The following is a 27,996-nucleotide window of genomic DNA, read 5'->3' on the forward strand; positions in this document are numbered from 1 at the left end:
TCTCTCCTCTTTAATTTTTAACACATTAATTTTTAAAATTTAAGCCAAAAGAAATATCCAAACTATCTACGTAGGGGGTGTTCGGTTGGCAAGATTAAATCTCATGATCAAATATGTATCATGTTTGGTTCATAAGATTAAACCCCTCAACTTAATCCTAGATGGATAGTCTCATGATAATTAGTCATAGCCTCCCCCTCCAACTAAAATAATCTCACAACTTAATCCTAGATAGATAGTCTCATGATATTAGTCATGGCAACCGAACGCCGCCATAGAGAATAATAAATTAGACATTGTACTCCCAACGACAGAGTTGGCCTAAAGCCCATATCCTCTCCCTTAAACAGCCCAGCCCAGCTCAGCCCAAGATGGTTAGAATGTATCTTTAACCATTTTTCCGCCCAAAACCCCTAACTGCAAAAGACTACACTCGAATAAAATCAAAGCGGAGTGATGGCGGAGATGGCGGCCGAGAAGAAGAAGAAGAGGAGTTTGCCGGTGATACCATGGATGAGAGATCCCGTCGATGTCAGTCTATCCGATTCATGCCCGCTCAGCTCCATTCCTTTCCTCGACTCCAGGTCTTCCACATTTGAAAATCTATGAATAGAATGATCGGAAACAAGTTGAATTAACTCAGAGATGTTGTTTTTCTAGGTTAGAGACGGCGCTGCGGAGTAAGGGTTTCGATTCGCTGTTTCCGGTGCAGGCAGCTGTTTGGCATGAGACAATCGGTCCAGGTTCATTCGAGCGTGATCTCTGCATAAATTCGCCTACGGGGAGCGGGAAGACCCTCGCGTATGCTCTTCCGATTGTGCAGATGCTTTCCACCCGCACGATTAAATGCCTTAGAGCTCTGGTGGTGCTTCCGACTCGCGACTTGGCTGTGCAGGTTTCGTATTATTGCATCATATTTTTTCTATAATTTTACGACCGATTGATTGCGTTTTGGTTTAATAATGATATGAAATGTGTTGTAAGTGCTTCTCAAGTGGTAGTCAGATTTTATGTATATGCTGTAGTTGCTGTCAATGTTGGATGGCACAAATGCGTGAATGCATTAGCTTGTGTGTGCTTTTTAGGTGAAGGAAGTTTTTGCTGCTTTGGCACCTGCGGTGGGATTGTCAGTGGGCTTAGCTGTTGGTCAATCATCTATTGCTGATGAAATCTCAGAGCTCATCACGAAACCTACAATGGGTATTGGTGTTTGTAGTGATTCTGATGATTTCTGCCAGGAGATAAGAAGTTCAGTAGACATACTTGTAGCAACACCTGGACGGCTGATGGACCACATTAACCATACCAAGGGCTTCACAGTCGAGCATCTTTGTTATCTTGTAAGGAAGTGATTTTTGTGATAAAAAATGTTCAATCTCCCTTGTGTGAAAATTCTTGATAACTGTGTCCCCATTATCTAAATGTCTAAGTTTGGGCGTTCTCTCAGTCTGTCTAACCCACAATATCATGTCATCAAGATTATAATCATATCTCCTTGTTTGTTGCTTGAGTTTCACTTTTCATGTGTGATCTTAAGCCTTAGTTGACAATATAAATATCCTTAAATTCATCATATATTTTGGGGGTCTTACCTAATCATGTTTTTAACCTTGACACACGGCCAATACTGATTAGCTTCTTGTTTGGTTGATGGGACAAACTGTTACTTATCTCATAGTTGTCTTTTAATTATCTGTAAAGCTGAAATGGAGTGCCTTTTATCAGGTGGTTGATGAAACAGACCGATTACTTAGAGAAGCTTATCAATCCTGGCTGCCTACTGTCCTTCAGTTGGCACAGTCTTCAACTAATAGTCAGTTTTCCTTTGGGGACGCCATCAACCGCCCTGCATTTGGCTTGCTAAAGACAGTTAGGAGTTTGTGAGTATCATTCCCCTCTTGTTTTTTTTGCTGGTTGATTTCATGATGTCTGTCTTGTCTGCTATATTTATCGTATTTAATATTACATTATCCTTTTTTATTTTATTTTATTTATTTTCTTCCATTATATCTAGTGAGAGTGGGGAAGGGAGCAGATGGGTAGACAATCTGGGTTTTGTCTTAATGTAATACTCCAACTTGAAATATGTCTTAATTGCTAGGTGAGAGTTTATTACCTTTATATGCATTCATGCTGTTTTGTAATTTGATTCAGATGCATAGTTTTCAAACTTAAGCTAAGTCATTTGTTTCTTCTAATTACACATGAATACCAGTGGTGTCGAGAAGGGCTTTAAGGGTAAGCCATATCCACGGCTTGCGAAGATGGTTCTGTCAGCCACACTAACTCAGGACCCAAGTAAGCTCGCTCAACTCGATCTTCACCATCCATTGTTCTTGACGACTGGAAAAAGCCGGTACCAGTTCCCTGAGAATTTGAAATCTTATAAAGTGGTATGATAATCTTTTCTATAGTCCATTTCCTGAGATTGAAATTTTATTATATCCCATTTGAGCTGAGCCCAAAATAATCTTCTTATCTCAACATAGTGAGAGCTCTTTTTGTAGGTTATGCTGACTTTTAGTCCTCTTATACATGGCTGGTGATAATATATTAGAATGGTTTGGTTTTACATAAAAGTCTGCATATATCCCATTTAGTAGATGTAAACTGTTGACAGCTTACTCAGCATTTTCTCAATCCTTATGCAGGTGTGTACATCAAAGCTTAAACCACTTTATCTACTTGCACTTTTGGGAACTTTGCAAGGGGAGAAATGTATTGTTTTCACTTCGTCTGTGGAGTCCAATCACCGGCTCTGCACTTTGTTGAATTTCTTTGATGACCTTCAAATTAAGATTAAAGAGTACTCTCGTCTTCAACGTCAGTCTGTAAGAAGGTGATCTAGGCATATCCATCTTCTTAAATTTTCTTATATTATGTTGTATGATAATTGATAAAATCATAATTATATTACTTGCCATATTTTACCAGTTGGAGAGGAACTTCCTAATATCATACAACGATTAGTTGCCAAGTGCCTTTTTTCTGAGAAAATTCTTGATTTTATTTTGGTGTTCAATTTACAATGCTAATAAGTTAGCTTTCCTAAATGCTTTCTATATGGAATGATATGTTTTCAGCAAAACATTGAGGTCATTTAGAGAAGGAGAAACACAAGTTCTTATATCCTCTGATGCAATGACTCGTGGAATGGATGTTGAAGGGGTTAAAAATGTAATCAATTATGATATGCCCCGATTCATCAAGACATATATTCACCGTGCTGGTCGAACTGCGAGGGCAGGGCAGAGTGGCCGTTGCTTTACACTTCTGCGCAACGATGAGGTACCTTTAATGATCTTAGTTGTTGGTTTTAGTTACTGATTCTAAGAGAATGTTGTTCTTTGTTAAAAGATACCCTTCTTTTTCTGAGTAATTCATTTATCACCAAAAATTGTCACTTCACATGAAAGTATGTTGAAGTCTTGATTGGTTACTTGACTTCCAATTATTGTCACTGTCAGCCTTTTTAATCTGCGAATTTTACACAACCTCCTTTTGTTGCAAATGCTGGTTGGCTAATTAACATGGTCTATGATTTCCTTTTTTCTATCTGCTTTTGTGTAGAATTTTTAATTTTCTTGATGTTTTGGTTTCAGGTTATTCGATTTAAGAAACTTTTACAAAAAGCCGACAACGAATCCTGTGCCGAATATTCTGTTCCATCTGAATCTGTAGAGGCACTTCGTTCCATGTATACTACAGGTAAAAAACCTATGATTCTCTCATCCATATTCTTTTCTTTAGATCTGGGCTTCCCTCTTCCCATGGCTTTTTATGTTTAATTAATACATTGAGGCAAAGAGGAAGAAATGTCATGCTGAACATTACATAACACTCATCTGTCATGTATTACTGTATCTTTATTCTCTGACATGGTACACTGTTACATTCTAGCTCTGGAGAGATTGAAAGAGAGCGTTGAATCAGAAAAGCACAAGAAATCCAGGATTAATATCAAGAGCCGCGGCGTTGCTAAGAAAAATGACAAATCAGCTTAAAGGAGCGAAAGAATATAGTTCAATTATCGGTGCAGTCCCAGTTCCCACCAGTTTCCTTTTGTCTCTGTACAAACAGGTACATATACGATGGTGAATTGGTACTTTTTATTTTGTTTTAATTTTGCCAATATTTGATTTTTTTTGCTCTCTTTGTTTGCTTCAGCAGATGGTGCTGAAGCAGTAGAGCAGTTTCCGGTCTCCCGAAAATGAAAATGGAGGTCGGAGGTGAAGTTGTTGCATTTCTCTTTAGGCTACTGGTTTTCTTCAGTTTTGATGAATTGCTATAGTTATAGTGGAGTATTATTATTTATTTATCAGCATAATTTTGTCATCCCTAATTTTCTCCCACAGCTATTTAATGATAATGCGATATAATATGTGTTGATTTTGGTCCTAAGTTTCTTCAATGCTGTACTTCACCCCAATAGTTGTTTTATACTATTTCAAATGTATTTCTCACATTAAAGAATGTGTATTTTTTCTATGATATGTCATGTCTTTTGATTAATGTCTCTTAATTATATAGAGTGGAGTGTGATATTTAATTAAATTCTTTTTAAAATGATATCTAGAAATAGTGCTAATTTAACGCAAAACCTTTACCGTAAAAGGTGGTTTCACTTCAAATTTATTACTCAATAAATCAATCTAAAAGCTAAACAAACACATGGCCTCTGCTTCTCCCACTGATTTCTGCATTTTATTTCAGCCCATAATTTTCAACATTGCTTTCCCTCAAAACTCGTATATATATACTGCATGAGTTGGAATACTAAAAACATCATCATCCCACAACATTCTCCATCAAATTCTATTGCAAATAAACTTCTGTTTCTCTCACTGAAAGGCCCCCTTTTTCCACAACAACCATGAGAAAGCAAATTAGCTACATGCACCACTTCAATTTCATCGAGGTTGCGCCCTCACCGGTGATTCGACCGCACAAGGTGTCGCAGGCCCTGATGCTCATGCACCACTTGAATTTGACCGAGGTTGCGCCCTCGCCGGTGATTCAACCACACAAGGTGTCGCAGGCACCGACGCTCGAGACAATTGTCGAAGAAGCTGGACTGGAGAAGGAGGCTGCAACCAAGATCAAGACCATCTACTTCCTTCCCATCATCCTCTCCTTCCTCATCTACGCGCTCATGAGCAGATTACCCGTCGTCTGACGCCCGATCAGACGAAGCAGGCCTCAGCTGCTGTGGATCCCATAAAAGAAGGGGGTGAAACCGCGGCAGATGTGCAGACGAAGCAATGAATAATATGCATGTATCAAGGGATTTTCAAGCATGTTGTGTAGAAAGGAATGTGGAGAAATGTAGGGAAATTGCAATGAATCAAAAAAAACAGAAAAAGAAAAAAAGATTCATTTCATCCATAATTTCCATGTGAGATGAGGTGAAACAAGAACTGGCCATCTATTGTTGATATCAGATGGTCGAATAGGATATCAAGAATTAGGTTTAAGGTTATTTGTATATATTTGTTCATACATATACAACTTAGGGGGGGGGTCAGATGAATGTTTCTTTCATCTTCCCTAAATTGTAGCTTTCAGTTTTACTACATGAGGAAATGTGTAAATACAAAATTGTTATAAAGAATATGAAATTGCCTTATACAAGTATTCAGCTTTTAACTGCAAAATTTAGGTTTCTCATGTGATTGTCTTAAAAACTTAGCAACAATCATACCAGATATAGAGAACTATGATTCTATAGTTCAATCTAGATTTCCATCTGCGTTCAACGTTTCAATCTGCAGTCGTTTCAAAGCTGCGACAAGAAAGAGGAATACAGGATTATTAATTAGCATAATGTAACCAATACAAATTATGCAGAATGATCAAACAACAAAAACACTCGGTCCAAATCAAAGACCTTAATTAGTGCTCAAGCTACCATTTTAAGCTAAAATCTTGAGATGTTTAAAAATGGTGTTCATGCTAATGCAATTTCACTAAAATTCAGTACATTACATCCTAATTTACATCTAAGTACATATTTTATCCAGAAAAAATGAATGTAATATTATTATTATTATTAATAATATAAATGTGGCTCATTTATTAGAGATTTAAATTTGGTTATTGGTTTTTATGAAACTAAATGGAAAAGTAATGTTCTATGCCTGAACGAATATGACTCAAATTTCCTTTTGATTTGTCGTAATGAAGCTGATCGATTTCTACGAATGAAAACGATACTATCTTAACGTAGTCTCTATCTATTTAATACACAAAATAATAGTAGTACTACGTTAAAATCATGTATAGTCCAATAAATAAGTCATTTTCGTTCAGATGAATAAAGTACTTTTGCGCGTAAATGGAGAATGTTGATTCTCTTATCATAAAACATTATCTACCATCGTCTCACTCAAAGTAACTAATTTTTTTTTAGTAACTTAAGAAATTTTATTCCAAATATGAAAATAAGACATTTTGAGACAAATTGAAAAGAAAACGTGAGACAGTATTTTTTTATGTCAAAAAAAAATAAAAAATAATAATAATAATAATAATAATAATAATAATAATAATAATAATAATAATAATAATAATAATAATAATCTAACCGAATATTTGTCCAAATAAAGAGCTAGACATTCACAATTCTCCAGTTGAGGAATTTCCGATTACCAGTAAATTTCCCGGGAGCTAATGGGGGAACATCAAATCCAACACCCCTTTTCTCTTCCACCTCCGCCTCTTCCTCCGCCCGCTTCACCATGCGACGACTCCGCTCCGCCGGAACCATCGTCTCTGGACGATCCTTCACCTCTTCCGCCCCTCCTTTCGATCCTAGCCGAAGTAACCTTCCTCTCTCTCTCTCTCTCTCTCTCTCTCTCTCTCTCTACATTATTGCTTGTGCGCGTGTGTGAGTTTCTTCATTCAATGTATTGTTATGAATCTAAATTACTGTGTGTAATTTCATAGGTTATTTGGAGGTACTTTTTATGCTCAATTTCTATGATCATGTATTGTATCTGTGTACCTAATTCTTTGGCCTAGGGTTATAGCTGGATCTCAACGATGAATAATTCGAAATTTCGCTTTAATATGGAGCAATGATTACCTAGTCTTCCCCCTTATTAAGCCGAACTGGAGCTAAGAATTCTGCACCTTCTTAATAAGCTGAATTTATTGCGAATTACTCCATGTACTATGTAGGGGTCTGTGTTAAGAACAGAATTGAAAGGAAAACAATTGTAGAAATTCTTTATTCAATCGGCAGTGCCGCCCAAGCCCCAGGCTTTTCCTTGATACAATATATGTCCCTTTCAATCATAATCTCCTAAACTATTAATAGGGAAATAATCATAATAACCGACTTTCCCCCCCAACAGGCGCATCATAACCGCCCCTTATTCTATTTACAAGATACACACTCCTATTTACAAAATACACACTATTTACAATATTTATACTAATTACACAGCCCACGAATGTAGACTCAATCCCGATCCTCACGCTTCTTCCTCCTTTGATACACTATCAAGGGCTTTCCCTGGTTGTCACCCTTTCGCTTCATATCAATTCCATCCCCCTTAGAATCGACCTTGTCCTCAAGGTCAAAATCTGGAAATTGCCCCATAAAATGTTGCAAGTCGATCCAAGTAGCCCCATCTTCACCCTCACCTTTCCATTTCACCAATAGTTGCTCAACTTCACGTTCCCCCATTGGAATCACCCGCAATGCCAAGATTTGTTCTGGCTCGAGCATTGGCAAGACCGGCAGTTCTATAGATTCCGGAAATTCAGTTGTAACTTCATGATTTCCCACCACCTTCTTTAGTTGAGAGATATGAAACACCGGATGTACCTTGCTGCCTTCCGGAAGGCGCAGCTTGTATGCTCTGCTCCCAACCCGAGCAAGAATTTCGAAAGGCCCATAAAACTTAGCCGACAGCTTATGATCCTTACCATCCCGCAACGAGGCTCGCCGAAACGGTCGGACCTTCAGAAACACCTTATCACCAATCATAAACTCTACGTCTCGACGGTGCTTGTTGGCCTGAATGCTCATCTCCTGCTGTGCTTGCATTAGATTTCCCCGAAGTCGCTGCAAAACTTCATCTCGGCTGGCCAAAGTTTCAACCACTGCCGGCATTTTACACTCCCCGGGCAGAAAACGGCGAAGAGTTGGAGCCGGCCGACCATATACCACCTCGAAGGGAGTCATTCGCGCCGCGGTTTGGTATGAAGTATTGTACCAAAATTCTGCCCATGCCAACCATCTCACCCATTGCTTGGGCTGCTCGCTAGTGAAACAACGGAGGTATGTCTCCAACACCCGATTCGTCACCTCCGTTTGACCATCCGTTTCAGGATGGTAGGCTGTAGAGAACTTGAGGCGAGTACCGGACTGCGCGAATAATTCTTTCCAAAAAACACTTATGAACATGGAATCACGATCGCTAACAATGGAGTTGGGAATTCCATGCAAGCGGACCACTTCTTTCATGAAGATTTCCGCCACCGAGCGAGCAGTGATCGGAGGCTTTAATGGTAAGAAATGAGCATACTTAGATAACCTATCAACCACCACCAATATCACAGAAAATCCTTTCGACTTAGGCAAGCATGTGATGAAATCCATAGAAATATCTTCCCAAATTTGTTGCGGAATAGGCAACGGCTGTAGCAACCCGGCTGGCGACATTGCCTCGTATTTCATCTTTTGACAAATCAAACATTTAGCAACATATTCTTTAACAGTACGGAACATACCTTTCCAATAAACGTTGGTTGCGATCCGTCGATATGTTCGCAATACTCCTGCGTGTCCCCCAGACGGGGTATCATGGAACTCATGAAGAAGTTCGGGAATCCATCGCGATGCTGCCGGTAGCGTGATGCGATCGTGAAAGAATAATTTCGTTCCCACCAACCGAAAACCCGGTCTACTGTCCGGCTGCCGCTGAATTGATTCGATGATGGCCTTGAGATACTCGTCACTCCGTTGCTCGCTCTCGATCCCCTCGAAGCCCAGCCACTCCGCCTTACTTAATGTTGACAACTCGGCATCACCGTCCCGTCGTGATAGAGCGTCCGCCGCAGCATTAGAAATTCCAGTTTTATACTCAATATCAAAGTCATATCCCATCAACTTAGCAATCCAAACTTGCTGCGCGGGAGTAACAATCTTCTGATATAGCAAATGCTTCAAGCTCCGGTGATCGGTGCGCACCACAAACTTCCTTCCCAGTAGATAAGGTCGCCAATGCTGAACGGCTAAAGCGAGGCCCATCATTTCCCGTTCATACGCCGATTTTGTCAAGGTACGATCAGCCAAAGATTTGCTGAAATAGGCAATCGGTCGACGCTCCTGCATTAGTACCGCCCCTATGCCCGTTCCGGAAGCATCGCATTCGATAACAAAGGGGCGATCAAATTGGGGCAATGCCAACACCGGTGCCTCCGTAAGAGCCCTCTTTAAGCGACAGAAGCCCTCTTCCGCTTTAACAGTCCACTCAAAGCCTTTGGGAGCGTCTTTCTTTAATAACATCGTTAATGGCCTCGCAATTAAGCCATACTCCCTGACAAAACGGCGGTAGTACCCAGTCAAACCCAAGAATCCTCGTACCTCGCGTATACTCGAAGGTCTCGGCCACTCTAGCACAACCTTAATTTTATCCGGATCCATTGCTACTCCATCCTTCGAAATTATGTGACCCAAGTATTCGACTTGCCGACAACCAAATGTACACTTCTTGTGATTTGCCAAAAACTGATTTTTTTGTAAAATCCAAAGCACAGTTTCCAAGTGCACTCGATGCTGCTCCCACGAACGGCTGTAGATGAGTATGTCGTCGAAGAAAACTAACACAAACTTACGCAAATAGGGCCTGAACATGTCATTCATAGTGGATTGGAAAGTCGCCGGTGCATTCGTGAGGCCGAAGGGCATGACCAAGAATTCATAGTGACCACTGTGAGTTCGGAATGCGGTTTTGGGTACGTCCTCGGATGCAACTCGGATTTGGTGATATCCGGATCGAAGATCAATTTTGGAGAAAACGACCGCCCCAGCCAGCTCGTCAAGCATCTCTTGAATCACCGGAATGGGGTATTTATCCGGTACCGTCACCTTATTTAATTCTCGATAATCGACACAAAATCGCCAACTCCCGTCTTTCTTTTTAACCAACAATACTGGGCTTGAGAAGGCGCTCGAACTCGGTCTTATAATCCCTGCCAATAACATGTCCTTCACCAATCGTTCAATCTCGTCCTTCTGGTGATGCCCATAACGATACGGTCGCACAGAAACTGGTCGAGTACCATCTTCCAAGGTAATGCGATGGTCTGTCACTCGCTCAGGTGGTAAGGATTTCGGATCCCCAAATACTTCGTGAAATTGTTGCAGCACTTCTTGTACCCCTTCTTGCTCGTGTATTTCAGCGTCCCCCTTTTCTTCTAGTACTATCGCCCATACTTGTGCATCGCGAGAGTTGATTAATGATTTTAGTCCGATAGGTCCCCGGCACAATTGAGGATCGCCCCGCAGCTTGATGCAACGACCTTCCTTTTCGAACTTCATTATCATTTTGTCGTAGTAGTGCTTCACCTCTCCCAAGGTCGAAAGCCATGTCATACCCAAGATCATATCTACACCACCTAGCGGAAACACAAAACAATCTAATAGGAACTGACATCCCGCCAATGTTACCTCAATTTTCCGGCATGCACCCTCCGCTTCTTGGCGTAAACCGTTTCCCAAGAGAACGCCGAATCGCTCCTCTCGATCGGGCTGTAGTTGCAGCCGGTCCACGAGTGCCCTTGATATAAAATTGTGGCTTGCTCCGCTATCTATAAGAACTATGATAGTGTGTTCTCCCAACTTTGCATGCAGGCGCATAGTCCGAGCGGTATCAATGCCCGCCATTGAATATAATGGCAACTCAACGTCTCCTTCGCCAGACTCTTCATGCTCCTCGTTCATCTCCTCAAGTCCCGTTGGCTGATAAAATTCATACTGCTGCAGGTCTATCTTCTCTCCTTCGGTGATCATTACTCGCAACTGTTTGAGGCTACACTCATGCCCCGGAGAATAAGGTTTTCGACACCGGAAGCACAGCCCTTTAGCCTTTAATTCCGCCAATTCTTGCGAAGAGATCCTCGTAAAACGAGGTCGTTGTGGATGCTGCATCGCTTCACTGGCCCTTGACATAGAAGATTTCTCACCCGGACGTGAGTTACTACTAGTGAAATTCTGACTTGGCCTTCCTATCGAGTCAGTCCAAGCCATTGAACCGCTTCGACTCCAGCCGCTTCTCCTTGGCGTCGAATTATTCCAATTCAAACTTGTACGTCCTCCCCCCTGGATTGCCAAATTATCTTCTACATCACGTGCTAATTCCATTGCCGATTCCAGTTCAGTCGGCCTGAATAGGCGTAGGAATCCTCGTATTGGATCCTTAAGACCCTTCATGAAGTAGCCGAGATAATGAGCGTCGGTTAAGCCCGGTACTTGACTTGAGAGTTGAACAAACAAATTGACGTAATCCTCGACTCCCTTAATTTGTTTAATATCAGCCAATCTCTCAAATGCGTCCCCTTGGAAACGAGTATCGAACCGAGAAACCAATGCTTCCGAAAATTCCTTCCATGTGAGGGAGGGCTTACGAGAACGCAGCCAAGTCATCCAATACAAAGCCGGTCCCTCCATTGCCACCACCGCCGCTGCAACTCGGGATTCCGTCGCAGTTCCGGTTATCTCGAACTGTTGGTTGGCACGGGCTAGCCAACCGATGGGGTCCATTCCGTCGAACGACGGCAATTGCAAACCCCCTTTGTTCTTCCCCTGGTCGGGTTTCTCGCCCGTGTCGCTACCTTCCTCTGATTTGTTACCATCGTCGTTGTTGGACCCTCCTTCGCCGGAGTGAGATTCCGACTTAGTTTTGACGGCGACCGATAATTCGGTGAGGGTAGCAGTAATTATCTCCAGACTTTCTTTCATCGCTCTCTGATCTTCTCGAATCCCTTGCTGCTCTTTTTCCAACGCTTCCATCCTTTCCGTTTGCGATCTCGTCATTTTCAAGTGAGGACGGGATCCGGCAGGTCGGACCAATTGTTAAGAACAGAATTGAAAGGAAAACAATTGTAGAAATTCTTTATTCAATCGGCAGTGCCGCCCAAGCCCCAGGCTTTTCCTTGATACAATATATGTCCCTTTCAATCATAATCTCCTAAACTATTAATAGGGAAATAATCATAATAACCGACTTTCCCCCCCAACAGGCGCATCATAACCGCCCCTTATTCTATTTACAAGATACACACTCCTATTTACAAAATACACACTATTTACAATATTTATACTAATTACACAGCCCACGAATGTAGACTCAATCCCGATCCTCACGCTTCTTCCTCCTTTGATACACTATCAAGGGCTTTCCCTGGTTGTCACCCTTTCGCTTCATATCAGTCTGATTGATGAAATATAGTATTAGAATTGTGTGAAGATTTTAGGTGTAAACACTATTTTGATAGTTCTGGAGAATTACTTGCTTATGCGGATTTTCTAGTTAGTTTGGTTATAGAAACACCTTGAATCAAGTTTTGGCTTATGTTCTTATGTATGCTGAACTTGTTTTGCGTCTTTGAAGTGATTGGGATCATCCAAAGAAAGGCTATGATCAAAGAATTGGCAGCTGCATATCATGCTGAGTGCCTCACCTATTGCCAAGAACTCTTGGAACTACAGAAAAAAAACGACGAGGCAAGTAATTTTCGAAATACTAGTAACATATCGTGCTATTTTCTTCGTTCTGTGCTCTTTTCATTACGTATTCATTCGGTCTCTATGTTACTATGGATGGGTATTTATGGGGAATGTCGATATAGCCATCAGCGAACAAAACTATTTCAAGTGCTATACAGTTATCAACATAAACCGGGGATTTCTGACCAACCCCTTGTAGTCCATTCCAATATCTTCACCCGGAAAGTAAGAAAGGCTAGCAGGCACCGCGATATAATTTCATTACCATCTTAAAAGCGTATGTATCGAGTGATGGACTAGTTTCAGATAGAAACAGATAGAAAGCTATGTTAAGCTGTTGGTTCTTCTGAATATAGAAACAGAAGTCTTTGGCAAAATATTAACACCAAGAGCATCGGTTGTGGTGGAGACCCTGAAATTGGTGAGCAAGGTGAAAGAAGCAGCTTCGACATTGAACACCACTTTCAACCCTTTAAAATCTGTTTATGCTTTGGGTTTCGGATAATTTTCTGGCCTGCATTCTCTTGCAATGAGTGTGAGAACTTGGACTTGGAAGAGGCACATAGTCTGGTAGGGAATTGGATCAGCGGAGGCTGAATTATCGACTGTAGCTGAGATTGCTGACGAGAAAATCTTGCTCGAACATCTCCCAGCCATTCACTCTGCCTCTAGAAGACAATGGTGATCATTACTCTCTATCTTCTGATCTTATTTGATCAATAATAACATCTTCTTTGAAACAAATGCAGCCCTTTACAGACATAAAACTTCCGGAGGAGCCAAGGAAAGAAGCTCTAAGACGCGTCAAGAAGTCCCGCCAGGTATCAATACTTGTAAAAGGTCTCTTCATCTCGATCCCATTTCTCAATATAAGATGCATCGAATAAATTGCTGCTATATCCTTATGTTGATCATACTTGGCAGGGGCATCGTGATCTCTTGCAAAAAAACGTGCTTACTTCTTCAAATACTTGTGTGCTCAACACAACATCAAAATTTAGTTTCTCTTCCTAATTTGTGATTTAAATAGAAAAAAATACTCTTTTTATTTGTACCATATTATTTTTTGGGTCCGTAATCAACAATCTTTATTTTTTCTGTTTGATTTGTTCACAAAAAGTTAGTCTCTTTCTATTTTCAGTAATAAGGAGTACCATTTTTTCTCGATCTTCAATTTGTTCATTTCAAAACTAACAATATTTTAAATTTCTTTTTTGTAAGTCTACCAGTGTATACATTAAATTCCATATGGTCCATAACTATAGGTAGTAGACGAAATAAGTATGTATCTTTTCTATCACACGATCCACCACTTTTTCATAAGATTAAGTAAATAACTAGTCGATTGTCAGCTACCGTTTTAAATAAATATCTCAATAAAAAAATATTTTCAACACAACTTTCAAGTCTATGATAATTATCAATTGACTCCCAAGCTAGATCCAAGTTCGACTAAAAGCAAGGGCATGTTTTCTAATTTTCTCACTCAATACACATTTATTAATCATTATTAAGTCATACACCAAACACTTTAGAACTATTTCAATTAAAAGTTGTACTTATATAGTAGCATAAAATAAACAGACAATATTATCATGTTCCATGGCTGTGGTCGGTTATTCAGAAGTCATTTTTCTGGAAATATTTGTACTACAAATCATACTTTTGGTCAGCCACCATTAATCAAGGGCATTATTGGCAACACAAAATCAGTCCTGAACAATTGCTCAGCCTAATGTTTTTTCTTCCAATAAATGAAATTAATAGAGCGGAACCTACACAGGCATGCGTAGCTAGCTTTTCTGTTTTTAGTTAATTTCTCATAATTGTACATTTAAAGAAGCTCTATCTTCCATCACCAAAATAAAATCTCATTTTATCATAAATCAATCGACATCCACAGCCAAAAAGTCACATTTCATTTTATTATAAAATGGAGTAATACTTAATTCATTCCGCATTAATAGAATTATATTCCTTTTTAAGACGTTCAATATCATTTTTATTTTTGTCAAAAAGTATACATTTCTCTTTTTGTTATTTATTTTACTTTATTCTCTCATCATTTAAAACACTAAAAATATGCTCCCACATTTTATTTCTTAATCTCTATGCTGAAAAGAAAAACTTTTATATTATCTTGGAACGAAGTGGAGCATATATCAAACTGATTTACATTCCATTACCTTTTATGTTCACATTCATTTCTAATTCTTAAAACTCACTTCGTGTCAAAATTAGACTTTATAATGCATGCAAACTTAAGGAGTAGTCAAAAAGTATTTGCCATCCCAAATTACTTTAATCATATTTCATTTAAGATTATCTTAAATCACTTTTAATAGCTTTTTTTTGTATTTAACTTTATCTATATATTATCCTCTTTATTCAATCATTAAATATCAATTGAATAATCAATATGTTTCATTCTCTCAATTTAATCATTTAACGTCAATTTCACAGACTAAAAGAAATGATTCATAAACTAAAGAAAAAGTAATTTTTTTGATAAGTAATAAAGTTTGGCAATGGATGGCAACATATGGCTAATCAATAGCAACATGATTTATATGTACATGAAATATGTGACCATCTCATAAACATAACACAAATTCTCCATGCATACATGATCAAATAACAATAACCAGTAAAAATAGTTAGTTCATTAAGCCGCACAAATGAATCAAAGCCACAGAGCACCAGCGTTTTTGAGGAGCGGCACAAGCGATCCGTTGATGTGGCAAGCCATCACCGTCTCGATCCCGCCGAGAAACTTCCCTCCGACGAACACCGCCGGCACAGCCTTGCCTCCGCCGCCGATGCGGTGCAGCAGCGAGAGGATCGGTCCACCGGCGGCCTCGCGGTCGAGCTCGACGACCGTCGGACCGACGCCGAGGCCGAAGAGGAGCTGCTTGACGACGTGGCACATACAGCAGCCGCTGATGGTGAAGACGACTACCGCGTTGCCGGAGACGATCGCGCTCACCTTCCCGCACACCGATTCCAGATCCGTCCGCTGCTGATCCACGCCGCCGCCGATCCGCACCGCCGCCGATCGCACGTCCTTCGCTACTACCTCCATTGCCGCGATCTTCGATCGAATTGTCGTAATCGGGGATGAAATCGTCGTAATTGAAAAGGTTTTGAAAGAGAGATCTGGAGATGAATGAATTGACTGTTGAAGCATGCATTATACTTATATATATACAGAATTGTAGAGAGAGAGAGAGAGAGAGAGAGAGAGGAAGTGAGGCATATAGCTGTACAGTAGCAGGAGAAGTGTCTGGCGGCCTGGAAATATCATGCTTTCTGCATTTGGCTTTATCTCTATTTTCCGGATAACTATACGTTTGTACCTTTATATCGCAACCAAATGCGAGAATTGTGTTTTGTTTTCTTTTGCTAAAACCACATTAATATTTGTGTTAATCCTACCAATACTTTTTTTAATCCCATTGTGTTAATATTTGACATCATATTTATTCATACTTTTTGCATTTTCATCACGTTCCATATTTATCTAAACAAAAATATTACTTCCAGAGATCCAGAAAAGAACTGCAAAAAAAAAAAACAATTTCTTCAATATTTCGATCAGGCTATTTGCACGTAAATTTTTAAACTTTTGTCAAATTATGGTTTGCTGAATAAATAAATAATTGGATAACAACTTGGGAATTTGAGTCCAAATTATCCAAAATATATAATGTGATGCTCCACTCAAAAATAGAATGTGTTTTAGCGTGAACCAATGACGACGCCTTATCCAGAGAGGGGTCCACTAGTCCAAGATACACCTCATAATCACTTAATCACAACAGAAAAATATAAAAATAAATAAATAACATTGGCAGTTAGAGTCACCGGAAGGAATTACGTGAGAGTGAAGGACAATATATATATATATATATAGAGAGAGAGAGAGAGGAGGAGGAGGCGTTAGGTCACGCAGAGGGTACAAGCTTTTGACAGGAGGCGTGATAGAGCGTGAGCTGACGAAGATCAACACGCATTAAATGATAAGTGTGTATAAAGAGACAGATCGGTGGTTACGGCCGTCATTGAAGAGTAAAGCGCCGACACCAAACGCCTTCAACGCCGTCGTTTCAGACAGAGCTTTCATTTTGAATAGCTGACCTGACACCAACGCCCTCTCCTTTTTCTCTGCAATTCTCATTTTTCTGCACCTCTTCTTCTTAGTTCAGCTTTGAGTTGGTTTTTGGTATTGTGGGCCTGGCCCATTATAAAACATTAGAATTTAGGGATTTATTTTTTATTTTTAATTGGTATAGTTAATGGTAAATAATAAAGTATGACAAATAAAGTAAGGAGTAGTAGAATATTTGCTGCCAAAAAATGAAACTGACTCATTTTAGATAAGACATAGTAAAATTTTGTAATTTAGTTACGAGTCTAATAAATCAAAGATAAAACAGAAACTCATTAGAATTTATATCACCTTTTCTGGATATACTTCATCGACAGTACAGGGAGAAGTCTGTAATACTACTAAATTATTCAAGAATAATAATGAAACTCTGTTCTTACCGATAGCAATGATAGATTCGAGCAGGTCTGGGATAAAACTTCAGGCAATTTGCTCAGCAAGACTGAGAATCTTGAGATGCTTCTTTTTCCTCAACTCGTGAGGAACAGGGCCAAACACTCTGGTGCCGATCGGCTCGCCTTGTTTATTGATGAGTACGACAGCGTTGTCGTCAAACTTAACTTCACTCCCATCACAGCGGCCCCGTGGCATTGCAGCACGAACTACAACAGCGTAGTGAACGTCTCCTTTCTTCACTTTCCCACCAACATGTGCTTCCTTGACCGATGCTACTATTACGTCCCCCAGTCTAGCTCCTTTCTTGCCCTTCAGTGCTTGTATGCACATCACTCTTTTAGCCCCGGAATTGTCCACCACTTTAAGGCTGGTCCTCATTTGTATGAATGTCCTTGTTTGCTGGAGACTTATATATCAATTAGTCGCATAATCATCTCCCAGACACTATCATTCTAGTTACTGATACGATAAAAGATCACGAAAAATATCCCTTTCGCACATTGAATATACATTAATTTAGTCAGACAATCAACAAGCATGCCATTGCTCCCACAATATTTTAACCAAGATACTGCGATGATACTTAGCACGGTCACTGGTGTCGTGAATCACATTCACCTTATAATCTTGAAGATACTAATCGATATTCACATGAACATAACATGGACTGGACCGCATGAAGACTTAAATTTCGACTAATAAATTAGAGAAACGCATCAGACAATCAACATAAATAATTTAACTAAGGAGAAGAAAATAAATGCACAATGACCAAATGCCATACTTAGCAGTCACATCCAATAAACATGTTGTTGCTCCCACAAGATTTAATACAAGCTGCCGTGAAGGTACTTAGCATGGTCACAGGTGTCACGAGTTACATTCAACTTATAATCTTGAAGATCCTAACTGACATTCACAGCACAACAGGGAGACCACATTAAGCTTAAGAGAAAACGTCGACTAATGAATTAGAGAAAAGGTAACAGTCACCACATAGAAAATTGAACTAAGGTGAAGGAAATGAATACAATATGAACAAATGCCAAACTTATGTGAAAAAACAAAGGGAAATGACTATACTAACTTGTGATCGAAAATCCATATCTGCCAATTGGGAAGACGGCCTGCTCGCCCCAAGAGCATTGTTGCTCAGACCACCCAGAATTGAACGCCCAACTGATGTTTCATCACACATAAGATGAGAAGATTATCTATTAGGTTTTGAAGATTCCAATTATTGAAACTGATGATAAAATGTCAAGCAGATGTTTGCACACGAAAATTACCAGAGGTTTATCGATGTCTAAACTAACAATGAGATGTCAGTGAAGATAAATACAATAACAGGATGTTTCCAAAAGAATGCCAGTGATAGTAAACTTCAGCAATCTGATTAGATGCTGCAACTAACACATTCATTCGATATTTTGGCCTATTAAATTTGACATAGCTTCAGTAGCTTCGACCTAAACTCGCCATTGGCAGATTTACAGCAAAATTTGAACTAGTTCATTTCTGTTTGCTTATTCATATTATTAGATCTATTGAGGAAATACGAAACCTACTTGAGGAAAAATCTTCAGCTCGAACAGCAAATTTCTTATAATAGGAATCAACAAATAGAAAATGATACTAAGAGATTGCACATAACTGAGATAGTAAAATCTTCCAGAAATCCAGAAGAAATTAAATTGTAATTCATTTTCTAATCCTATTTAAAGTTTTACTACCTCTTACGCCAGACAGTGATGACATTAACAACGAATCATTCCTTCATTCGCGCGAAAAAACAAACGGATGGAATTCAATCGAGTATAACAAAACATACGTACCACGAAACAATTTCGAAGAATTAGAAGCAGCCATTTATCGGATTTGAATGAGAACTTTGATTGCACAACAATAACTCAACAGTCTTATTTTGACCTAAACAGCGCTACGCGTGAATTGAACAGGCGAGCTCAGTTGCTCAGTGAGGGATTCTCTCGGCGGAAGGCGGCGGCGGCGGAGGGCGGTGATTCGAGAAACTGAAATTTATGGACCTAACTAAATTTAGATTGCACTGACAATTGAAAAATGGCATAAAATAGTTTCACTGGTCCAATTTACATGGGCCTCTAGTTGAATTGGGCTTTTAAAAACTGTAGTAGGTCCAATTTATTATGGCCTTTCAATCTATTCTACAATTCATGGCCCAATATAATTAATTACTCCCCTCTATTCCATAGTAATAGAGTCATTTTGCTATTTTGGTATGTTCCATAGTAATAGAATCATTTCCCTTTTTAGTAAAAAGTCAATACATTTCTCCACACCTACTTTACTCTCTCTTACTTTATTCTCTCTTAATCTCTCTACCTTTTTATTTTTCACTTTATTCTCCCTTTACTTAACTCACCTAACACAATTTTCTTAATCTTCGTGCCGAAAAAAACGCATCCATTACTGTGGAATGGAGGGAGTATGTTATTGTACTTCATTTCGTTAATTAGGTTTATTAGTTATGACTTATGATAAGATAATAGCCAAAACATAAAATGATTTTAGTATTTTACTTTAATGATATGTAAAATTATAATTTCACAATGCATCTTTTGGGGCTTTCTTTTTTTATAAAAGTTTTCCTGATTATGGCGGTCATGGCGTTTACGGCTGACTCGAAAAAAATATTTTGGTCATCTTAGAGGATTAATGATGATTTGTCATGTAAAATATTATTTCCCATTTTACATTTGTGGTTGTGATGAGTCGAACTCCCGACTCATGTGTAAATCTACTTATGTGGTGTGGTTTATAAGTTTATTGATTCCTTATTGATTTGCAAATCAATATCTTCATGTTTGCGTAATTAATATCTTCATGGTAAATTGGAAATTATTATTTCAATTAATATAATACTAAAGTGTCAATCAATAATTTTAGAGATATATATATTGATCTCGTACAATTTACCAACTTCCATTTTACAAGAGCAAAAACCTCCATAAAACTTAGATCCCATCATTTATATTCACAAGCATAAAACAATACGTTTTTATTGATGCATTACATTTTTTTGTTGGTTTTTCCTCCTTTTACTAGCACTCAAAATAACTTTAGATTTATCTCATAGAAAATGACTACTTTATTAGGTGAAAAAAGTTATTACTCCTATAAAGTTGGAAAAGCACATGATATCGTTATATCTACAAAAATAATATTAATTCCGAATTAAATACTCCTCAGTGACAATTATGCCGTGGTCCATGACTCTCCATATATACCAACATACCTCATTTGTTAGTTTTGTGAATTAAATAATAGTAACCATAATGTAGAAAAAAAGAGAATTAAAGAATAGGGACCATGACAATTTTGATAGAAGCAATCTCAAGCACTTTTGAATGCTCTAGATATGTGCATTCTTTATATAGACATAGATTTATCCATAAAGTTGCTAGCGCATAACTGAAATACAGCCAACGTGACAAATAATTAATTGCATGTGCTCTAAATTCCCTTAAATCTTACTCTACACAATAAAGAATTTAAAGTGCTAAAACTCGATTTAATCTACTTGTGGCCCAAATTAACACTATATACAAACTTGGAAGAGTCGACAATCAAACCTGATGATAAAATGATGCACTTGAGTCGACAATCGAACCTGGCGATAAAATGATGCCCTTGAATGTTGAAGTATGAAGCATGAAAGAAAGTGAACAGTCCACGGTCGAGGCAATACAACTTGCTTAGGCTTTCGTACACTACATATTTAAGTCCAACCCAATCTAGCTATTATCGTAACTGATTTGTCTCTCTATATATATGCAGTATACTCTTTAATTGTAAATTATATATGAAAATTGCATAGTTAAATCATCGACTTGACACTACTGCGATGAATTTGCTGTATAAATAATAGTAGTAGTAGGATAAGAAAATGGAATCCATAGAGATTCAATCAAAGAGATATATTATATGGATGCCTCATTGTCTCGTGACTTCTTTCTGCCAATCCTTTAATTTTCTTCTGTTTGTACATTGTTCTATTTACTTATCACTTACAAAACGTACACCTGTATTCTTTATCTTTACCTATATAACGCGCACACACCATTTATTGGTGTATAATGATGAAATGAATTGGACACAGTTATCATTACATGTAAGTAATGCATCACTGGGACAACCCAACATAAGATAAGACTTAGTACTACTTTTATGTGCAATTCGATTGCCAATATTGTATAATTATATATTTAAGATTAAATTATAGAATTATTTTAGTTGGAGTGAGATGACTGTAATTAATTATTATATAATTAACCATCTAATAGATCTTTAGTCTATTAAAGAAAATAATCATGAAATATGATTCAGGATTGAGTTCTGAGATTATTTTAGTTGGAGGAAAGTGACTATAAATAATTATCACATGAATATCCATCTAGCATTGAGTTGTGAAATTAATCTCATGAACCAAACACAATATATATTTAATCCCAAGATATAATCTTGCAAACCGAACAACCCTAAAATTAAGTTGTAAAATTTAATTTCATTAACCAAATACAATACGTATTCAATCATGAGATGTAATCTTGCGAACCGAACAAACTTCTTATTAAATAATGGTAATGTTATGACTGGTTTGATGCATTGTATTATTTGCGACAAATACAAAATTATTGTATTTTAGCATTCATTATTATGCTACTATTAGTAGTACTCCCTCCGTCACAACTAAGTCGTATCACATTCTTTTTTGGGATGTCCAATTAAATTGAGTCATTTCCCTTTCTGATAAAAACAAAATATCTAATCAATCTTACTTTATTCTTTCATCTATATTACTCTTTATTTATCTTTCTTATTTTATTTAAAGTTTATATTTTAACTTAGTTGGGATAGAGGATTACAATTTTCTACTGTAATTAGTGTCAACATATTGTAAAGGAGTAAGAGCCCCCGCAACGCTGTGTCGTTGCGGTGCCTAGGACGTTCCGGAGGAACGGTTCCGCGGCGGCACGCGTTGCAGCCGCCGTGTCGTCGCCAAACCGTGCCCATGCCGTGCCGGGTGTCGTTGCCGCGGCCCGCGGCACGACACGTTCCGCCACGCGCCGAGGCGACGTGGCGGCCTCCCATTCGACGCGTGACGCCTACTCGCTGCTCCGCGAGTGGGTTTCGTCACGTGACGCAATAATTCATTTTTTTAAAAAAAAATTCGAATTTAATTAAAAAAAAAATTGCAACGGTATTGTTACCGGTTTTTTTTAGCCGTTTTGTAATTTTTTTTATTTTTTTTATAATTTATTTACTCTATAAATACTCCTATTCCATATTCATTTCACTCACAAACACACATCTATTCCTCTCAAATCCTCTCTATTTCCACCCCAATTTTCATCTCAAATCAACTCTGCTTTTCTTCTCCCAAATTTAATCAAATTAATGGATCCTTCTGAACAAATGCGTCAAATATTGGAACAATCACTTGAAGAAGATCGACGACGGGAGGCGGAAGAAGCCGCGCCGCCCCAACGACGCTCCCGTACGTACATCCATCGTAACCGGGAGGAAGCCGCCGCAAGGTTAGTACGCGACTACTTCTGCGATAACCCGGTTTGGGGAAATACGTACTTCCGTCACCGTTTCCGCATGGGGAAACCGTTATTTCTCCACATCGCGAATACTTTGGCAGCCCAGGCAGAGTTCTTCCAGGAAGGGTTCGACGCGGTCGGCCGTCCCAGCCACACGACGCTGCAGAAATGTACTGCAGCAATCCGCCAGCTTGCGACTGGACAAACGACCGACATGTTCGACGAATACCTCCACATCGGAGACAGCACTGGGCGAATGTGTTTGCTCAAATTCTGCAAAGGCGTCCGGGCAGCCTTCACCGACGAATTTCTCCGGAGGCCAAGCACGACCGATTGTCAATTCCTGCTCGACCTTCACGAAACAGTGCACGGATTCCCCGGGATGCTCGGCAGCGTCAATTGCATGCACTGGCAATGGAAGAATTGTCCGGTGGCGTGGAAAGGGTCCTACACGAGCGGCCACAAAGGCACCCACCCAACCGTTATACTCGAGGTCGTTGCCAACTACCGCCTTTGGATCTGGCACGCGTACTTCGGGGTCCCCGGGTCGAACAACGACGTAAACGTGCTCCACCAGTCCGACCTCTTGACCGAAGTTTTGGATGGTAAAGCGCCGGCCATCAACTTCGTCGCCAACAACCGGCTTTATAAAATGGGGTACTATCTCGCCGATGGCATCTACCCCGAAGTGGCCTACCTTCGTGAAGACGTGCAGTGGGTCTGCGAACCCAAAGCAGGCTCTTTTTGCGCAGAAGCAGGAGGCTGCTCGCAAGGATGTGGAGATGGCGTTCGGGGTTCTCCAAGCGCGCTTCAACATCATCAAAGCCCCGGCTCGTACGTGGTTCATGGAGAACATGGTCGACATCATGTATACGTGCATAATCTTGCACAACATGATTGTCCAAGACGAAGGACCCGAGGCGGGAAATTGGTTCGACCCCGAATCCCCCGGAAGCTCAACCGCAAGGAGTCCGCCTCGAAGTGGAGCGCATCCGTCTATACAAGAACGGTTATCTATTCGTGCAAGGACACGCGACTCTAGCGCCCACACCAACTCCAACAGGATCTAATTGAGGACATTTGGTCAAATTTTGGAGGATGAAATTATTAAAATTGTGTAATTTTATTTTTTTTAGGATTTTAATTGTGTGCTTTTTATTTTTTTAAAGTTTAAGTTGTAACTTTGTTTTAATGTTGTGTGTTTTTTAATAAAGTGTGTTTGTTTTTTTATTAAAGTGTGTTTTTTTAATTGAATTGAGTTGGAAATAAAAATAAAAAATGAAATTGAATGAATAGTAATTTAAGGAACGGTTAAGGAACGGAGGGTTGCAGGTTCCGTTCCTTAGTTAAGGAATGGAGTAAAAAAAAGTACAGTGGGGGCCGCAAATAGTAATTCAAGGAACGGTTTAGGAACGGTATAGGAACAACGTTGTGGATGGCCTAAGAGATGAAAATTGATTAAAGATGCGAAAAGTGAAGGGCATAATGATAAATAAGACGAGTGATGATGGCTCACGCAGACCGTGACACGTGCTGTATGCTGATCGAGAAGTCAGCTCCCGATGCCATGAATCTATCATCCCACTCACTTCCCTCTCAGACACGGACACGTGCCTGCCCCTTATTTTTACTATTTTACAAATTTTTTTATTACTCACTCTTTGCCAAATAATTAGTCACCATTTATGATTTAGAGTGAGTTATAAAAATGGTTCGTGCACTGTACGTTTATCACGTCTATAGATTCTAAACGTTAAAAATATCTATAGTAGTCTTTAAACTAAAGGTTTATTTTGAAATTGGTCATTTTGAACTATTTTCTCCCGAAAATGCCCTATTTGGGAGCTGAACAATTTGATCTTTTCACATTTTTAACTTTTTCAATATGATATTATTTCAATGATGTACTAAATCTGATATTATTTCAAAATTTATTTTCTTCTTCACTTTGTTTCTTTATTTCAATATTAGATTTAATTATATAAAATTAAATTTAAAGACTTTTAAATATTAACAAATTATTTTAATTAATATTATTAATTTATATATTCTTTCTCAACTCACTCCTATATATATAAAAATAAAACTATGCAGTCAGCTCACATAACTCTTTTATAATAAAATACATAAATTAATAATTTTAATTAAAAATAATGTATTGGTATTTAAAAATCAAAATTTTAAATTTATTTTATAAAATTAAATCTAATATTGAAATAAAGAAACAAAGTGAAGAAGAAATTAAATTTTGAAATAATATCAGATTTAGTACATTATTGAAATAATATCAGATTGAAAATGTTAAAAATGTGAAAAGACTAAATTGTTCAGCCCCCAAAAAGGGCATTTTTGGAAGAAAACCCTCAGTCCAAGAACTACTGGAGATATTTTGAAACAAAGTGAAGAAGAAAACCCTTAGACCAATTTAGAAATAAACCCTCAGTCCAGGAACTACTGGAGATATTTTTAAAGTCTATTGGCGAGATAAACCTATCCAAGGAACATTTTTGTTGTTCAATTTTTTTATAGTTAAATGAACATAAATTTAAAGGTCGCGTCACAGATGACTCGAACCTGAGACCTTTAGTCTTAAGCATTATTAATCTATTTACCGCTTGGCCAACTCACGCACATCTATAGGCATCGCTCATAGTTCACTCTTTTTATTAAATGTGGTCAGCCGCCAAATTACACATAACAAGAAAATACTAACAATTAATTTTTATAATCTTACTACTCCCTCCGTTCGGTATTAGGAGACCCGGTTGACCATTTTCATCCGTCCGGAATTAGGAGTCCCGATTAGACATTTTCATAAAAAGTGAAATAAAAATATTATAAAATAAAACACTAAAAAACACAAGTAAAAACACATCCAAAGAATAAAGCAAATAATAATGCAAATGGGTTCCACATTCCATTATCACACACTACAATTATTACACACTCAAATATTTCTTAAAACCCGCTCCCAACTCAACCGGGACTCCTAATGCCGGACGGAGGGAGTATTAATTATCAGAAATGCATATTTCCAATCGAACTTCATAAATAATTTTAAAATAAAATAAAATGAGAAGAATATTATAATAATTTCAAATTATAAAATAGGGTATGACGAAATAAAAGGAATATGACTCCTATTTAAAAGCAGAAATACCACTTTTCCACTACAAAAAGAAAGAAAATTAAAAATGTGTTGCTTGCCCCTCTTGAAAAGCTGTTTTCTCCATATAAAATGAGTATGCAACTTTTCCAGCCTTTTTCCCATCATACCCTTATTTTTTATTCTTCTTTCCCACTCTGCCCCTCCCATTATTTTAATCCAAACAATACTTAAATGACAATTGATTGCACCAATAACTGATCGTATTTGATGACACTTTATTAATTTATTTATATAATAAAGTTTGGCCTCAATATCACCGGCAACTGAGTCACTCTGGAATTGCCCCAACACACCTCAAGAGAGTTGGTGCTAAATCTAGCATAGTATTACTTTATATTATCATATCTCCATATTTAATTAATCATCTCGTGGTATCTTTGATTTGGATAAGAATCATAGTACCCACGCACGTTTCCCGCTTGTTTTCAAACACTAAATCTAGTGCCAATTCCATTTTTGCCATCCTTCGTGCCCACCTATGGCCCATTACTCGTTCTTCGTATTTTATTTTATCAGTGCAGATATGTCGTATAATGAGCAGATGTGCACATAAGATTAAATCACTAAGGTCTTAAGCCGTACCAAAACATTTACAATATTATTAAGGATAAGTTATTGAAAAAATTAACAAAACCACAAAGTTAGATAGATATGTTTGCAATGACGAAAATAAGCGATCATCTATTGACAATATTATTGATGTTTTTCTACCGAATGATATCATTTTCGATATAAATAGATGATACCAGTTAACTCACTATTTATGACGTCCATATATGATTTTCCAATTAACGAAACTTTGTATTTTTCTCAGCCATTTCGCCTATTATTAAATACTTCTTTTGAGTATTTTGTGCAAACCATTTTACAAAGACCCTTAATATAAATTGTACTGCTAATTCTTCTCTCAAAAGTATAAATTAATAACAATCATACCAAAAACAGATTTTGCGTCTGCGGGTCCTAAGTATTTTATTTCATAACTATTCATTTATTTTGTTTTCTGGTAATTTTTTGGTATGTGATATTTTTAATAATGGAGGATGCTTATCCTAAAACGGAAAGAATAACTGTTTTTTTGAGCTGGATTGATGGATCATCAAAGAAATTGGCGGGAAAGTGATCGTTTGTGTTTATGTGTGTGTGATGTGATATGATGAAGATTAATGTAGAATGAAATTTAATTGAAGATGAGGATAATGTTATGATTGTAAGAGGGAAGGAAGGGATTGTGAAAGGCGAATGATGGGGTATAGAGACAAAAATGTGGTCCTAATTTGTGAAAGGCTTTTAATGTCTAATGCAAATTCAACCCTCTCCCCATCCTCCCTCAGGTGGGGTGTGCCGATTATTTATTTCCGGCCCTGATGTCGGACTTTGCCCTCGCCCTGATTTTGACATATACTAACGCACCAACAATAAGCGAAATAACATAGGATTATGCTAGGGGCGGAAGGAGAGAGAGCCCGCCATGATTCCAATTTTGAACTAATAACCAACATTTTCAATTCAAATTATCGTATTTTGGATAGTTTTGGCTAGTTTTTGGTTTTCCAGTAGTTTTTCTGTCTTTTTCAATTTTTTCTGTTTTCATGATAATGGCCTATAATCGATGCTAACAAAAAAAATATGGTTATAGTTCGAAATAGGTAAAATTGATATGTCGGTTCCAATTCAACTTGTGAGAGGCGATTACAGATCTAACACCACAACGACCAATCCAAATCTAGATCGAATCGAGAATCTTGATTTAACCGGTTCAACTATGCATGCACTATCGGTTTTTGATTTGGTTAGTGAAGTTAGTAAAGTAGGAGTACTATACATGAGAGATATAATATCTGATTATGGTTTGATGGTATTGGCCCATCATATTCTATAACCCATTAATATCGAAGTAATTTATAAATGGTGAAAATGGGGGAGATGAGGCACAGCA

At 38.3% G+C, this 27,996-nt stretch overlaps 3 protein-coding genes and 1 long non-coding RNA gene across 8 annotated transcripts; 2 read left to right on the forward strand and 2 right to left on the reverse strand.

Moving 5' to 3' along the window:
• The first annotated feature begins 414 nt into the window (after positions 1–414).
• Positions 415–5,608, forward strand: LOC121754305 (DEAD-box ATP-dependent RNA helicase 1-like). Of its 3 annotated transcripts, none has more exons than XM_042149683.1 (10): positions 415–584; positions 661–895; positions 1,086–1,340; positions 1,726–1,880; positions 2,216–2,393; positions 2,652–2,839; positions 3,084–3,288; positions 3,603–3,708; positions 3,901–4,080; positions 4,168–5,608. In XM_042149683.1, the coding sequence occupies exons 1-9, from the start codon at positions 457–459 to the stop codon at positions 4,002–4,004; spliced, it is 1,554 nt and encodes a 517-aa protein (XP_042005617.1). In that variant the 5' UTR covers positions 415–456; the 3' UTR covers positions 4,005–4,080; positions 4,168–5,608. The 3 variants fall into 3 exon arrangements, with proteins under 3 accessions (XP_042005617.1, XP_042005618.1, XP_042005619.1); XM_042149684.1 differs by having other exon boundaries at positions 4,171–5,608; XM_042149685.1 differs by having other exon boundaries at positions 424–584; positions 666–895.
• Positions 5,609–6,624: 1,016 nt separating this feature from the next.
• LOC121755392 lies at positions 6,625–13,841 on the forward strand. Of its 2 annotated transcripts, none has more exons than XR_006040720.1 (4): positions 6,625–6,819; positions 12,624–13,420; positions 13,489–13,579; positions 13,664–13,841. It is a non-coding gene; the product is annotated as an uncharacterized LOC121755392 (long non-coding RNA). The 2 variants fall into 2 exon arrangements; XR_006040719.1 differs by having other exon boundaries at positions 13,489–13,560.
• A 1,441-nt stretch (positions 13,842–15,282) lies between these two features.
• LOC121754941 (glutaredoxin-C9-like) lies at positions 15,283–16,143 on the reverse strand. Its single transcript, XM_042150225.1, has one exon. It carries the CDS (start codon positions 15,924–15,926, stop codon positions 15,423–15,425), a length of 504 nt encoding a protein of 167 aa, XP_042006159.1. The 5' UTR covers positions 15,927–16,143; the 3' UTR covers positions 15,283–15,422.
• A 286-nt stretch (positions 16,144–16,429) lies between these two features.
• LOC121756392 (50S ribosomal protein HLP, mitochondrial-like) lies at positions 16,430–19,354 on the reverse strand. Of its 2 annotated transcripts, XM_042151940.1 has the most exons (4): positions 19,139–19,354; positions 18,391–18,482; positions 17,288–17,702; positions 16,430–16,972 (listed from the first exon to the last, which is right to left on the reverse strand). In XM_042151940.1, exons 1-3 carry the CDS (start codon positions 19,170–19,172, stop codon positions 17,328–17,330), a joined length of 501 nt encoding a protein of 166 aa, XP_042007874.1. In that variant the 5' UTR covers positions 19,173–19,354; the 3' UTR covers positions 16,430–16,972; positions 17,288–17,327. The 2 variants fall into 2 exon arrangements, with proteins under 2 accessions (XP_042007874.1, XP_042007872.1); XM_042151938.1 differs by lacking the exon at positions 16,430–16,972 and having other exon boundaries at positions 17,168–17,702.
• Between the last annotated feature and the right edge of the window lie 8,642 nt (positions 19,355–27,996).

The sequence above is a fragment of the Salvia splendens genome, chromosome 11 (genome assembly GCF_004379255.2).
Source record: "Salvia splendens isolate huo1 chromosome 11, SspV2, whole genome shotgun sequence".
Taxonomy (NCBI): Eukaryota; Viridiplantae; Streptophyta; class Magnoliopsida; order Lamiales; family Lamiaceae; genus Salvia; species Salvia splendens.

What these genes read in the sequence shown, in the direction of transcription:
- LOC121756392 (XM_042151940.1), bottom strand. Translation starts at nt 19,172, where the DNA reads ATGGCTGCTTCTAATTCTTCGAAATTGTTTCGTG. An exon ending in TTCTTCGAAATTGTTTCGTG is followed by an intron (nt 18,483 to 19,138) that starts GTACGTATGTTT and finishes ATGAAACATCAG; the next exon opens with TTGGGCGTTCAATTCTGGGT. An exon ending in ATATGGATTTTCGATCACAA is followed by an intron (nt 17,703 to 18,390) that starts GTTAGTATAGTC and finishes ATAAGTCTCCAG; the next exon opens with CAAACAAGGACATTCATACA.
- LOC121754305 (XM_042149683.1), top strand. Translation starts at nt 457, where the DNA reads ATGGCGGAGATGGCGGCCGAGAAGAAGAAGAAGAGGAGTTTGCCGGTG. An exon ending in TCGAGCATCTTTGTTATCTT is followed by an intron (nt 1,341 to 1,725) that starts GTAAGGAAGTGA and finishes GCCTTTTATCAG; the next exon opens with GTGGTTGATGAAACAGACCG. An exon ending in CTAAAGACAGTTAGGAGTTT is followed by an intron (nt 1,881 to 2,215) that starts GTGAGTATCATT and finishes CATGAATACCAG; the next exon opens with TGGTGTCGAGAAGGGCTTTA.
- LOC121754941 (XM_042150225.1), bottom strand. Translation starts at nt 15,926, where the DNA reads ATGCTTCAACAGTCAATTCATTCATCTCCAGATCTCTCTTTCAAAACC.